The sequence below is a fragment of the Podarcis gaigeae genome (assembly GCF_964106915.1).
Source record: "Podarcis gaigeae genome assembly, chromosome: 16".
Taxonomy (NCBI): domain Eukaryota; kingdom Metazoa; phylum Chordata; class Lepidosauria; order Squamata; family Lacertidae; genus Podarcis; species Podarcis gaigeae.
This window is the reverse complement of record NC_139693.1, coordinates 8716047-8731215: the sequence shown is the minus strand read 5'-3', so window position 1 is coordinate 8731215 and position 15169 is coordinate 8716047. Positions and strand designations below refer to the sequence as shown.

General features: G+C 50.7%; 1 protein-coding gene across 6 annotated transcripts in view; it reads left to right on the top strand.

Annotated features, from left to right (window-relative positions):
• Positions 1-299: 299 nt before the first annotated feature.
• TPM3 (tropomyosin 3) overlaps positions 300-15169 on the top strand; it is a gene marked incomplete at its 3' end in the record, with an annotated part of 75801 nt that continues 60931 nt past the window's right edge. For 4 of the 6 annotated variants that reach the window (XM_083716026.1, XM_083716029.1, XM_083716024.1 and 1 more), the window contains exons 1-2: positions 302-534; positions 7053-7178. In XM_083716026.1, the coding sequence (XP_083572152.1) occupies positions 421-534; positions 7053-7178 (240 nt within the window). In that variant the 5' untranslated portion in view covers positions 302-420. Of the gene's footprint in view, positions 535-7052; positions 7179-15169 lie in introns of all 6 variants that reach the window. The other 2 variants (XM_083716025.1, XM_083716028.1) reach the window with 2 other exon arrangements.

Sequence of the window (15169 nt, the reverse complement as noted above, 5' to 3'; positions counted from 1 at the left end):
CCTCCCCTTCTTCTGCCACTTTTGGGGGTTTCTATTAGTGGTACTCAGCTGTTCCCCTAGGGAGGCCAAATATGGCCACAGCTCATCACGAAGCAAAAAATAAGAAATAAAAGGACGCCTCTCCCAGGTCTTCTCCCCAGCACCGCCACCACCGCAAGGCAGTGCCAGGGCAATGGAGGGGGGGTTATTTTGGACCCAATTGGAGCAAGCCCTAGAAACCCACAGGTCCCCCTGCCCCACCTCCCGGCCAGCTGGCAGGGAGGACGACTATAAAGGGCCGAGGGGCAGGGAGGAGAGGGAGCAGGCTTTCAAAGGCAGCGCCGAGGTCCGCTCAGGGTGCCCCCCGGGTCTGCTTCGTGCCAGCCAGGTCCTCTCCATTCCTACTCGCACGGACAGCTCTCCCCTCCACCGACTGCCGCCATGGAAGCCATCAAGAAGAAGATGCAGATGCTCAAACTGGACAAGGAGAACGCCCTGGATCGGGCCGAGCAGGCCGAGGCAGAGCAGAAGCAGGCGGAAGAAAGGAGCAAGCAGGTGGGCAGCCGCTGGGCTCGGCTGTGTGTGCTGGGGGACGGGGAGGAGCTTTGTGGTAGGGTCCTGGATTCGAATTCTGCCTTAGCTCATCACGGATACCCTCGAGTCAACCGGTCTGGTTTCTGTTTCCCCCCACCCCAGTCACTCTAGATCAGGCATGGCCAAACTCGACCCTCCAGATGTTTTGGGACTACAGTTCCCATCATCCTCGACCGCTGGTCCTGTTAGCTAGGGATGATGGGAGTTGTAGTTCCGAAACATCTGGAGCGCCAAGTTTGGCCACGCCTGCTCTAGACGATCCTTGTGGTCCCTTCCGACTTCTGTGATTCGATGGTGTCTGGCGCTGCTGGGAACCGGAGTCCAGAAACATCTGGAGTGATACGGACTCCCCATCCACGCTTTATATCTCTGGAGGTGCATTTCACATGTGGTCCCTGATGGGTTGGAACAGGGTTGGTCTGCAAGTGGGGATCCTGCGGCCCTCCAGATGTTGCTGAACTACAAATCCCATCATCCCTGACTGTTGGCCACCGCAGCTGATAGACCCTGGCATCCAACAACACCAGTTTTTGCATTGGCTCCAAAAAAATAAAATTTAAAAATTGGGCTGTTCTCTCTCTACCCTCAAAGCAGCAATTTCTTATTTGGTTTTCATAAATATGGGATTTATGGAAAGTGGGACCTAAAAATTTCTGCTGAAAAGGCAACCCATACAGAGAAATGAATGGTCTTAGTGAACATGGCCATTTATATCAATGGGTCTACTCTGTGTAGGGCTGTCATTGGCTACAGTTTCTGTCTGAGATTCGACCACAAGGTCCTATTGACAACTAAGCCTACAGCATTCCTTTTAAACTGCAGAGTTCCATCCCGGATCATGTGAACTAACCTCTGCAGAGGAGCCCCTGAGCATGTGCAGAGTGCTTGTCCATTTAATGTTTGCCTGAGGTCCCCTTCCCTTAATTCCAGGTTGGCTCTGATGTTGGTTACCCACCGGCAAGATAAATGCACTCTGCATATGTTCAGAGGGCCTTTCCCTTTGAGTTAGCACAACTCAGAGCTCACCTCCCTGTGTGTGTCAGATGGACCAGCCACTGTGTGCCCCTGACTTGATCAGCAGCAAGGGGGAAATGCGCTCTGCGTATGCTCAGAGATCTGGCTGACCGTCCACTGAAAAGACCCCCAAAGCCAAATTCCTGAACTGAAAATAGTTGCAGGGAGTCCTCATCGCTCAGCAGTAGAGACCTCTGCGTACGTATATTATTTATTTCTTGCATTTATATATTCCACCTGTTTCTCCAAGGACTTCAAGGTGGTGTAAATGGATATTGCCTTCCACATTTAACAATAACCCTGCAAGGTAGGTTAGGCTGAGAGGCAGTGAGTTGCAGTGGTTAACCCCCAGCACAGACTAAACCTTCGCACTCACCTCTCCCCACCTACGTCGGTGGGTTTTTTGATGAGTTTATAGGAACAGAGAAAGAAGGTGAGGATGATGGAGGGCAAAAAGAATCTCGGACCGGCTTGGCTCCTTTCTCCAGAGAGTTCCAGTTTCACATTCCTTACGCTTGACAAAGTTTTGGCAAACAAAGGAAGGAAGGGCTGGGTGGGAGGGTGGAATTGGGGCTGGTGCCCGCCTGCCCCGTGATCAGGATGGCTTCAGGGTGACCAAACAGCTGACAATAGGGGAGAGAAAGAGGGCATGTAAGGATGGGCATATTATATTCTGCGTTTCCAGACAGGACTGAGATTCCCCATCACACATACCAGGGAGCTGGGTTTGAACAGAAGAGCGTCCGGTGTGTGTGTCAAACCGAAGCATTCTGCGCCCCTCCTACACATCCGCCAATCAGATGCCTCCAGAAAGCCCACAAGTGGGGCATGAGAGCAACAGCCCCTCCAGGCGGCTTGCTCTCAGAATCTAGGATGGAAAGGTAGACTGCCACTGTAGCTGGAAGTTCTGCATTGCATCCCAGACTACTCCATCTCAGAGTAAAACCATTGAAGTTAATGGTTATAGAATCATAGAATCCTAGAGTTGGAAGAGACCACAAGGGCCATCGAGTCCAACCCCCTGCCAAGCAGGAAACACCATCAGAGCACTCCTGACATATGGTTGTCAAGCCTCTGCTTAAAGACCTCCAAAGAAGGAGACTCCACCACACTCCTTGGCAGCAAATTCCACTGTCAAACAGCTCTTACTGTCAGGAAGTTCTTCCTAATGTTTAGCTGGAATCTTCTTTCTTGTAGGTTCTCTCCTTCCACTCTGCCACTGCCCTCTCTCTCTGAGAAACCATCTCTCTCTCACAGCTCATAGCTCAGTCGGCAGAGCACGGGGCTCTTAATCTCAGGGTTGTGTGGGTTCAAGCCCCGCTTTGGGCAAAAGATTTCGGCATCTCCCTGAGTCATCTTGTTTTCATCCAGGCTTCATTCTCTAAGGTGTGCAAGCTAACCCCTTGGAAGGGAAAGGAGTAACGTGGTGTTGAGCTTAGAAAATACAGAAAGACAAATACAGTGGTACCTCGGGTTAAGTACTTAATTCATTCCGGAGGTCCGTTCTTAACCTGAAACTGTTCTTAACCTGAAGCACCATTTTAGCTAATGGGGCCTCCTGCTGCTGCCGCGCCGCCACCAAACGATTTCTGTTCTCATCCTGAAGCAAAGTTCTTAACCTGAAGCACTATTTATGGGTTAGTGGAGTATGTAACCTGAAGCGTATGTAACCTGAAGTGTATGTAACCCAAGGTACCACTCTATGACCATCTTAGGGCCTGGATCCCCTATTCCAACCCTACCGCTAACAAAATACTTTTTTTTTTCTCAATTAGGAAACTGTAACATGTAATATCCTGCGGGGGGGGGGGGGGAGGTGTTGGACTAGATGACCCTTCCAAATCTGCCTTCCAAATCTGCCATTCTGTGATTCTGCTATTCTTTTCCCTGTCCCACCACCTTTTCTTCCATGTTTTCACCTCCTTGCCATCCTCTTGCAACGAGACCCCGGTGGCCCAAAAGCTTCCCCATCTCCAATTCTGGCATTACAAGATAGACTGCCGCTGGACATGGAGGTTCTCTCTTAGCCACACAGGCAAATCGGCACCAGTTACACATCCACAAATCTTCCTACTTTGTAAAAAACTGGCCTGTAAATATTCAGGTCACACACAAACCATACGTTTAAAAGCACTTACAATACTTGAGCATAGCTATCAACCTTCCCTTTTTTTGCGGGAAAGTCCCTTATTCCAGTGCCGTTTCCCGCTGCTTCCCGCTGCTATCCCGGATTGTTAGATATCCCGTAGACTGTCCCCGGGACATGTGAGGCTGCTGATCCCTTATAGTGGTACCTCGGGTTAAGTACTTAACTCGTTCCGGAGGTCCGTTCTTAACCTGAAACTGTTCTTAACCTGAAGCACCACTTTAGCTAATGGGGCCTCCTGCTGCCGCCGCACCGCCGGAGCACGATTTCTGTTCTCATCCTGAAGCAAAGTTCTTTACCTGAAGCAATATTTCTGGGTTAGCGGAGTCTGTAACCTGAAGCGTATGTAACCTGAAGGGTATGTAACCCGAAGTACCGCTATATTTTCAAATCTGAAAGTTGACAGCTATGTACTTGACGAGCTGTGGCTCCCCCCCCCCCAAGAATCCTGGGAACTGTAGTTTGTTAAGGAAGCTGAGAGGGGTTAGGAGACCCTTAACAATCTACGGTTCCCAGGATTCTTTGAAGGAAGCCATTGACCTTTAAAGCAGAATACGAGCTCTTTCAATGTGTGCTGCGTATGCGACTAGGTTGCTCAAGCCGGTTTGCGATGCAGCCGGCTCTGCTATCGGGCAGTCCCATCGGAGCAAACGTCTGTTAAAATAAGGACTTGTGTTCCTACATGCCCAGGTTAGACTGAAGACGAAATGGGGGGGAAGAAAAGGGTTTTGTCGGGAGCAGGAATGTCTAGGATGCCGGAGATTGCGTGTTGTTTTGACCTTGCCTGGAGGCAGGGCAGAAGAGATCAAGTTATGTTTCGTGTCTATTCAGGCTGGAAGAGCAAAGGGAATTCAGAGTTGGGGAATCTCTCTATCTGCGCTTTGAGAAGCCTCTCATGGTATCCTTGTAAGGCGATGAGGAACTATGGCGGGGAGGCGGGGGTAGAGAAGGAGAGAGGAAACCTGAATCAGTTGCATAAACTGGACATTATTGTATAAAGTCCCTTCCACTCTGTTTGGCCGCAGAACCCTCTGAAAGGAACACAGTGCTGGACATTTAAAGTGTGGTGTAGTGGTTAGAGGGTCGGACCGGAACCTGGGTTAGACCAGGGTTCGAATACCCCATTTGGCCAGTATATTTGAAGGAGTGTCTCCACCCCCATCGTTCTGCCCGGACACTGAGGTCCAGCGCCGAGGGCCTTCTGGCGGTTCCCTCATTGCGAGAAACCAAGTTACAGGGAACCAGGCGGAGGGCCTTCTCGGTGGTGGCACCTGCCCTGTGGAACGCCCTCCCACCAGATGTCAAAGAGAACAACAACTACCAGACTTTTAGACGACATCTGAAGGCAGCCCTGTCTAGGGAAGCTTTTAATGTTTGATGCATTACTGCATTTTAATATTGTGTTGCAAGCCGCGCAGAGTGGCTGGGGAAACCCAGCCAGATGGGTGGTGTATAAATAATAATAATAATAATATATTATTATTATTATAAGCCATGGAGCACGCTGGTTGGGAGCTCGGGCCTAGTTGCTCGCTTGCAGCCCGACCCACTTTGCAGGGTTGTTGTGGGGGTTGGCTGAGGAGGAGCAATACCATGTGTGCCACATCAAGCTTCTTGTAGGGAAAGGTGGGGCAGAAATGAGGTGAATCAACAGGTAAGTAAATAGCTGGTAAGCAAAGCAGTATTGCACTACAGTGGTACCTCGGGTTACATACGCTTCAGGTTACAGACTCCGCTCACCCAGAAAAAGTGCTTCAGGTTAAGAACTTTGCTTCAGGATGAGAACAGAAATCGTGCAGTGGCAGCATGGCAGCAGCAGGAGGCCCCATTAGCTAAAGTGGCGCTTCAGGTTAAGAGCAGTTTCAGGTTAAGAACGGACCTCCAGAACGAATTAAGTACTTAACCCGAGGTACTACTGTACAGTAAGCACGCAACAAACACACATTCAACTTGCACGCGTTCAGTTTTACGTGCTTGGAAGACAAACCGTTTTTTAATTTTAATTTTTAAAAGGGGCAGAAAGCGGGCAGGCGCCCGGGGGAAAGAAGACTTTGGCAATCTCACCCGCCATTAAACTCAATTTGCTCTGACTATACGCGATTTTGGCTTTAGGCACGATTCCCAGGACATAACTCCCGCGTGAATTGTGGGCTTACTGTGCCTTAAACAGCCCAAGAACTGTAGTTTGCTAAGGGCGCTGAGAGTTGTTAGGAGACTCATTCCCATCCCAGATCTACAATTCCCAGAGTTCCTTGTGAAGAGGGCTTGATTGTTAAATTACTCTGGGAATTGTAGCTCTGGGATGGGAATGAGTCTCCTAACAACTCTCAGCGCCCTTAACAGACATGGCTCCCTCCCCGCAAAGGATCCTGGGAATGGTCATTTACTGAGGGAACTCTGGGAACTGTAGTTCTCTGATGAGCCTTCTGCTAACAACTCTCAGTACCCCGGGATACTTTGGGGGGAAGCCATGACACTGAGTCGCTGACTGGTCTATCTAGCTCAGTACTGCCTGCACTGACTGGCAGCCTCAAGGGCTTCAGGCAATAAGCCTTCTCAATAAGTGTCGATTGAACCCAGGGCCCTTGCATTGGGGATATGTACACATTTGCCATTTTAAAACTCAGCTTAGGTCATCCCTCACCCTCCCCGGTCAATTTGGATCAGAGCTGATTTGGCAGGGAAAGCATCCAAAAACAGCTTTTTCTTAGAAACAACAGGATAGATACGGGATGGGTGTGGATTCTGTGGCTAAAATAATATGTACAGTACACACCACTTCCCAAACCACGGGAGGGAGTGTGCTGGCTGCAAGAGTAAATGGGAGCAATTATTATTATTATTATTATTATTATTATTATTATTATTATTATTAATATTAATATCCCACCCATCTGGCTACATTTTCTCAGCCACTCTGGGCAGCTCCCAACAGAATATTAAAAACACAATAAAACACATCCTACACACACTTTCTTTGAATCTAGCTTAGATGTCTTCCGAAGGTTGCCAGCTGATCAGAAAAGAATTAGCCTGGCCAGCTGCTGCGCCTCCACAGGAGTCCTGATCTGCAGAAATCATAGAATCATAGAACTGTAGGGCTGGAAGGGACCCCTCGCAATACAAGAATCACAGCTAAATCAATTAGCGAAGCTTCTGCTGTTGTGGCTGACACGGAAATGTGGATAAACTTAATTCTGGGGAGAAACAAGAAACCAAACGGGACAGATTTGGCCCTTCTTCCTCAGTGTTCAAGGTTCTAGGCCTCAAGAAGGACTGCGGACGCATGGTAAACGCTACCTCCCCTTTCATTTTGCAGCTGGAAGATGAATTAGCCGCCATGCAGAAGAGGCTGAAGGGGACGGAGGACGAGCTGGACAAATATTCAGAGGCTCTCAAAGATGCGCAGGAGAAGCTGGAGCTGGCGGAGAAGAAGGCTGCTGACGTATGTATGGGTCTGGGGTGGAGGGACGCCCCTCTCTGAATTTGTGCTCCCTAAGCAGGACTGTTTTTTCACCCAGCACTTTCGCAGGGCCAAACCATGTGGCTGGAATGGCTGTGGGCAAAGGGCAGTCCCCTGTTTCAACCATAGCTGTCAACCGTCCCTTATTTGGCAGGAAACTCCCTTATCCCAGCACCGTGTCCCGCTGCTGTCCCTTATTGTTGATGTCCCTTAAATTTCCCGGGTTTCAAAGGAAGCAGCTCCTCTCCCTCCCTCCCTGCCGGCCAGGGAGGAGGGAGGCTCCAACTGTGTCTAAGGACGACTGGGGGGTGGAGCTTGCATGCCTTGTGCCGATCAAATCGGTCGCGTTGCCTGGGGACTCGCCTTTGCTCAGCGCTTCCCAGCGGAGAGGTGATGGTAGTTTTCCTTGCTGCATCCCCTTTGCCGGGTTGCTGCGCTGTGGGAACCACCGCTTGAAGCTTCGTTTGGCTGCTGGCTGGGCTTTCTGCCTTTGGCTCGGAGGGGCTCAGAAGTTGAACATACCTGTGCTCTGAAAGTCCCTTATTTTGGCAGCTGATCCCTTATTTTCGAGGCTGCTGGTCCCTTATTTTCAAATCTGTAAGTTGACAGCTATGGTTTCAACAGAGGCTGAGCTGCTGGGGCAAATGGGGCACTGCCCCATAAACCTCGCTCTGCCCCTGGCCTGCCCCTCTCCACCTGCACCTTTCTTACTTGCAAGGGTGAGAGGGAGGTGGTCCTGACATTTTCCTCCTCTTTCTTAGTCTCAGGGTTGCTCCTTCCAGAGCTCCACAGGGAGGAGAAGGATGGGGGCAAAGTTAGAATTAGTGGGCTCTGCCTGTCATTGGCTCTGGCGCCACCTACTGTCAGGCTCCCTGACTCCTGCCCTACCAGCTCCAATGGGCACCAACTTTCCCTGTTCTTGATTTTGAAGAGCTGGCTGGCCCCAAATGGGGATGAACGCTAAAGGACCTTAAGAAAGGAGGGCAGGGGAGACCCTTCTTATGCCCATTATGTTAGGGGTAAATTGCTTTGGGCAAAATGTGTGTATTATAGGAAATTGCTCACAAAAATGCATATTTTAAGAGAAATGCGCACTAAAACGCTGGTTTTTCTTTTTAAAAAATTGCTAACTGACGTGGAAATGTGGAGAAACAGACATAAGATATGCAAAATGAGAAATGGAGAAGAACCAAAATAGATGGGTTTGCCCATCTCCACCCTGAGGACAAATCGACCCGGAAGCCACACAGTGCAAGGGTGCGAAATGAGCTGGCAAGGAGATTGAACCCCCCCCCCCCATTTCCCGGCCTCTTGACAGGAAAGGCAGAAAGTGTGGGGAGCAGAGAGCGAGGGAAAAGGAAACACTCGGGTTCTGAAAATAACCTTATCTTTTCCAGCAAACGTTGCGGTTAGGCTCACCAAACCGCTGCTGACTTTTGCACAACGCCAGGAGCTACCCGGAGACCCAACTGTCCCTTGCTGGGTTTTTCCCCCAGCAATTTCTATACTTAAAAACTCAAACACAGCTCCACAGTTGCCCACAGTGCTTAACTTACCATCTAACACCGTGAACGCTATTAGTATCCTCAACAGCTGCTCGCTTGTGGTGACCAACGAGAGAATTCAGGTGAACAAGCAGGCAGGTGTTTGCCAAAGAGAGTCTCCTTTGCTTTCTTTTAGAGCAGGGGGTGGGGAATCTCATCTGTGGCCCTTCAGGCTACTCCACCTGGCCCTCGGGAAACTCCCCAAGCCATAGTGCCCTCACGAGCCCAGCTCTGAATGTTTTGGCCCGGGTGGAGTGTGTCCTTGAACTCTGGTAGTGCTCCTGATTACCTGGTTCGACAGAGGCATGCAGGTGTATATGAACCTCTGAGTTCTGCATGGTTGAAACATATGGAGTCTGTTGTACAAAGTCATATCTATTGATCTTTGAGGAGTCCAGCAACGTCTGGAGGGCACCAGGCTGGGAATGCTTCTTTCCCATTTTCTCATAATCTCTGTCCTAAACTAATGGGAAGGCATGCTCAGCAGTAGAGCTTTTGCCTTGCATGCAAAAGGTCGCAGGATCGATCCCTGTCATCTCCAGGGACTCTCGATTTGAAAACTGGGACAGCCAGTGTCAGTTTGTAGATCAGGGGTAGGGAACCATAAGCCTGGGGGGCAAATGTGGCCCTCCAGGCCTCCCTATCTGGCCCTGTTTCACCCACCTGCCCTGAGCATTTTTGCCTGGCTGGGACATGTCCTTGAACTCTGATCCTGCTTTTCCACACAGAGGACTGAGAGGGGTGTGTGACTATGTGTACAAACCGGCCTACTTCTGCCTCTGGCCCTGCCCCCTGCCGGCATGTGGCCCTTGGAAAGTTCCCCATAAGGGGAATGTGGCCCTTGGGAACCAGCATGCCTGCTGTTGACAATATTGAGGTAGATGAACTGATGGCCCCGTTTGTATCAGGCAGTTCCTGTAAATGGGGAGCTGGACAGAGAACGTTGCCTGCCCAGGTCATAGAGAAATTCTCCTTAAAAGTGGATTATCTCGTGCAACTGGAAACTCTGAGTCACTTGCGCCTTAGGAAAGGGTTTTGCCTCAAATCTGCCCCAAGATTGACAGGCGGGACTTTGGGATAAGTGGAAACCCAACCGGCCCTCTCCCGCTAATGGCCAGGGAAGAGCTGGGAAAGTTATGCAGTTCCCCGCCAGCCTGCCCCGCACTCCCTATTCCTTGCATTGTTGGTGGCAGTCTCTAGGAAAACAATGGCGTCGAGTTTCTCCCCTGCGAAGGTTGGCCCCATCCGTCAAGCGGCTAAGGGCTGTCAGCGCCTGGAGCAGCTGTCACTTGGCATTCAGAGGGGATTATCTGTACAGATTTATCGCCTATGGCGGGGGGAATTGACGGACATTTGAGCTTTTGCCACCTCCTGCCACCTATCGCTTCTTTTTCTGGATCCTACTTGGTAGAACAGAGTAAGAACCAGGGCTTTTTCCCCCCTAGCCGGAGCTCAGGTATAGTAGTTCTCAGGTGGGTGCTGTTGGCATTCTAAGAGACAGTGGCATAGCGTGGGGGGTGCAGGGGGGGCTGGCCGCACCGGGCGCAACATCTGGGGGGCGCACTCGCCGCCTCCAGAGTCGCCGAAGAGCCTCGGGCGCAGGCTGTAGCAGAGCCCCATGTCTCGCGGAACCGACGAGCTGTGCGCGCGTCCGGGCTGAAGGCGTCCGGCAGGCAGCGGCTCTCAGCGCTCGCCGCGGAGGGCGCGCCAGGCAGCCCCTCCTCACAGCCCCGCTGCCACTGCTGCTGCTGCAGCTGCTGGGCCATGTTGCATTTTCCTCGCCTCTCTGCCCTCCTCCTCCTCCGGGCAAGCAGCGTCGTTTGGGCGGCAGCGCCAGCGGCAACTCGCCTCAGATCACCTGACATGGACCCGCCGCCGTGGCTACCTTACCGTAAATACCCCAGCCCAGGCAGCAGCAAGAAGAAGCTGGCAGCGGCGGCAGGTTAGGGGTTAGGGGCGCAAATTACTTGCCTTGCCCCGGGTGCTGACAACCTACAAGTTCATGGTAAGCTCCGGCACCTCTTTTTCTAGAAAAATAGCACTGGGAAGAACATAAGAGGAGCTCTGCTAGAGTGTGACACTGGTCAGCATCCTGTGGCCAGGTTCTTTCAGGAAGCCCACGGGACTACTAATACATGTGGCTCATCTGACTGGGTTGCCCCAGCCACTCTTGGCGGCTTCCAACAAAATATTAAAACACACACAAAAAATCTAACACTAAAAACTTCCCTAAACAGGGCTGCCTTCAGATGTCTTCTAAAAGTCAGATAGTTGCTTATCTCCTTGACATCTGGTGGGAGGACGTTCCACAGGAAGGGCGCCACTACCGAGAAGGCCCTCTACCTGGTTCCTAGTACCCTCACTTCTCGCAGGGAGGGAACCGCCAGAAGGCTCTCGGAGCTGGACCTCAGTGTCTGGACAGAACGATGGGGTGGAGATGCTCCTTCAGGTATACTGGGCTGAGGCCGTTCAGGGCTTTAAAGGTCAGCACCAACACCTTCAATTGGGCTCAAAAACGTACTGGGAGCCATTGTAGATCCTTTAGGACCATTGTTATAAAGTCCCGGTGGCCACTCCCAGCCACCAGTCTGACAGCCGCATTCTGGATTAATTTAATTTCCGAGTCACCTTCAAAGGTGGCATGAAGGCAAGAGCACTCCCTCACGGTAACCTATATTCCTATAAACATACAAAGTTAAGGATTGGACCCTGCCCTGACACCCCAGAAAGCCACCACCAGTCAGTGGAGACAGTTGGAGCTAGATGAACCAATGGTTTGACTAGGGTGACTTTTTATGTTCTCTATCAGAAGTTAGGGAGTTAGAGAGTGGAGGGATGGCCCTTTCTCCAAATTAAATTTGGACACATCTAACATAAGAAGGGGACGCGGGTGGTGCTGTGGGTTAAACCACAGAGCCTAGGACTTGCCGATCAGAAGGTTGGCGGTTCGAATCCCCGCGACGGGGTGAGCTCCCGTTGTTCGGTCCCAGCTCCTGCCAACCTAGCAGTTCGAAAGCACCTCAAAGTGCAAGTAGATAAATAGGTACCGCTCCGACGGGAAGGTAAACGGCATTTCCGTGCGCTGCTCTGGTTCGCCAGAAGCGGCTTAGTCATGCTGGCCACATGACCCGGAAGCTGTACGCCTGCTCCCTCGGCCAATAAAGCGAGATGAGCGCTGCAACCCCAGAGTTGGCCACGACTGGACCTAATGGTCAGGGGTCCCTTTACCTTTACCGTTAACATAAGAAGAGCCTGGCTGGTGAAACAGACCACTGGCCCATCTAGTCTTGAATCTTGTTCTCACAGCAGCCAGTCAGATGCCCCAATGAGAAGCCCAAAAGCAGGATTTGAGCACAAGAGCAACTCTCCCTACCGGTATTTTGCCTCTGACTTTGGAGGCACAATATAGGCATCAGGCTTTGTGGCCACTGATCGTCTCACTATTCTCTATGGATTTGTCTAATCCTCGTTGAAAGCCATCCAAGTTGGTGGCCGCCAGTAGATTGGGGCATGAGAAAGTGTAAGCTGCAGCACTGGGCAAATTTTAGGAGGGAAGTTTGTGCCTCGGGGCTGCATCTCTGTATGGGTGACCTTCTACTGGCCCAAGGTCACCCAGTGCGTTTCATGACTGAGCAGGGATTTAAACACTGGTCTCTCCCAGGGCCTAGTCCAGGGGTCAGCAAACATTTTCAGCAGGGGACCAGTCCACTGTCTCTCAGACCTTGTGGGGGGCCGGACTATATTTTTTGGGGGGAAATAAACAAATACCTATGCCCCAGAAATAACTCAGAGGTGCATTTTAAATAAAAGGACACATTCCAATGTAAAGATACGCTGATTCCTGGACCTCTGGGTAGGCTGGATTGAGAAGGCGATTGGGCCACATCCGGCCCCCAGGCCTTAGTTTGCCTACCCATGGCCTAGTCCAACACTCAAACCGCTACTGCCCACTGGCTCATCACTGACGACGCAACAGCAGTGCATCTGTAACAGATTTATTCTGGATCACAGATCCTCCAAGTGCCTCCATTTTCCAGGGACAGTCCCAGATTTACAGACACTGTCCCAGTTTTTTATTTGATCCCAGAATGTCCTGCCTTTCCTTAGGATGGCCCTAATTTCATCGGAGAAATGTTGGAGGGAATGGAATTATGCAACCCCTGAGCCTTTAGAAAACATCTGAAGACCGTATAGGGATTTTTTTTTAATTGTAACAATATTTTTATATATGCTGGAAGCCGCCCAGAGTGGCTGCGGCAACCCAGTTGAGTATAAATAACAAAAGTATTATAATTATTATCATTGTGGAATAAGATAAAGGTAAAGGTACCCCCGCCCGTACAGGCCAGTCTTGACAGACTCTAGGGTTGTGTGCCCATCTCACTTAAGAGGCCGGGGGCCAGCGCTGTCCGGAGACACTTCCGGGTCACGTGGCCAGCGTGACAAAGCTGCATCTGGCGAACCAGAGCAGCGCACGGAAACGCCGTTTACCTTACCGCCGGAGTGGTACCTATTTATCTACTTGCACTTTGAGGTGCTTTCGAACTGCTAGGTTGGCAGGCGCTGGGACCGAGCAACGGGAGCGCACCGTGCCGCGGGGATTCGAACCGCCGACCTTTCAATCGGCAAGCCCTAGGCGCTGAGGCTTTTACCCACAGCGCCACCCACGTCCCTTTCATTGTGGAATAGGACGTAACTATTTTCATCGGTGAAATGTTGGAGGGTATGGGATCATCTCCACATTGTTCTGCTTTATTAGTTGTTCTGAGATGCTTCCACATTATCTTGGGTTGGGGATTCTTTTACTGTAGCCAGAATATTTGTGGTACAGTATAAAAATGTAGAGGATTTCAGCACGATGGTATGGGACCCATTGGAAACAAAGCAGTGTGTCCACACCAAAACTCTTGCAGGGGACGAATAGTTTTGAAAGCGGGATCACGCATGACTGCTGCGATAGCATCATGAGCACAAATACTCATGAATGCACAATGAACAGGACATGGAAGGGTCTCAGATCATTGATTCCCGCCTTCACCTTGATTCGGCTAGTTCCTGCCTCCCCACATGTGCCCAGCAGAGGGGGCCAGAGAACACATCCCTTTCTCCACAGTTACTGAGGGAAAAGTCCTTCAATCCCATTAAGCAGCCCAGCAATTTAAATATGGAGTGCTTGGGATGGTGGGGTTTTGTTCTCTGAGATCTGCTGCGCAGTACTGGCTGGCTGTCAACACATGGGAGGAAGGCCCAAGAAGAAACATTAGCTGCGAGTTTCTTGAGCGGCCTAACCACTTAAGACGCCCCATAGGGGGGCTCCAGGAGGGTGAGAGTAACCTCAGAAGCCGGGCCTCGGTGCCAAGGAATGCTCAGCACTCCTTGGGTGCTAATTGCAAAGTCAGGATCGGTATGCTGACCCCGCTGGAAGGAGGGAGGAGTGACGGGTGCCAAAAAGGCTTTGCGGGAGAAATTCCCGAGACTTCCTCCAACCGACTCCAGATGGCTGCTCATCCCCCAGGCCGATTTACGGCTGAAGGGCTAAATTGAGATGCTGTGGGGGTGGGAGGTAGAGAGAGTCAGATACCTCAAGGAAGGAATGCTATGTGCCCCCCACACTTATACCCCTGAAGGCTTTGTTAGCTATGGGCCGACCTTTTAGAAAATGAAATGAAATCAAAATTCTGCATCACTATTGCATGCTCAGCAACAATAGTTGAATTCTGCGCCCTGGGTATGTTATGCAAATGTGATTTGCACAATTTGATCTATTTTGCATAACTTATTCTGATTTTTTTCAAGGCTACTATTACATAATTACCCCCCTCCCCTTTTCTGGTATAGTGGAGAAGTTGCAAGGAGCTATATGAAGCGCTGGCCTCTGACATCTGGGACTCTTCAGGTTCAAACCCACCATTTTCCCAAGCAGATCTTCACGGAACAATAAGGACTAGTAACTTAAAAAAAAAAATTCCAAGGAAGGTGAATCTTGCTCCTTCATTGTCAGAGGCACTGTACCTCTGGATTACCAGGTGTTGGGAACAGAAGGAGGGTATTATTTATAGTTTCCAAGTCACCTTCAAAGGTAGCCCCATGTAGAGCACATTGCAGTAGTCCAAGTGGGACATAACCAGAGCATGTACCTCTGATGAGACAGTCTCAGCCGCTGTACCAGATGGAGTGGGTAGACAGCTGCCTTGGACTCAGAAATGACCTGCGCCTCCAAAACTACTCTCGGGCTGCACATTTGGTCATTTAGGGGCAGTGTTAACCCATTCAGGACCAGGGAATCCCCCCCCTTGTCTCTCCCCCGACCCCTGGAAACAGTGTTTCTGTCTTGTCAGGATTCAACCTCAATCTGTTAGATGGTACCAGTAGCTTGAGTAGTCCATCTAGCACTTTGTGTGCTCCTATTTAAACCAGCCTTTCTCTTGG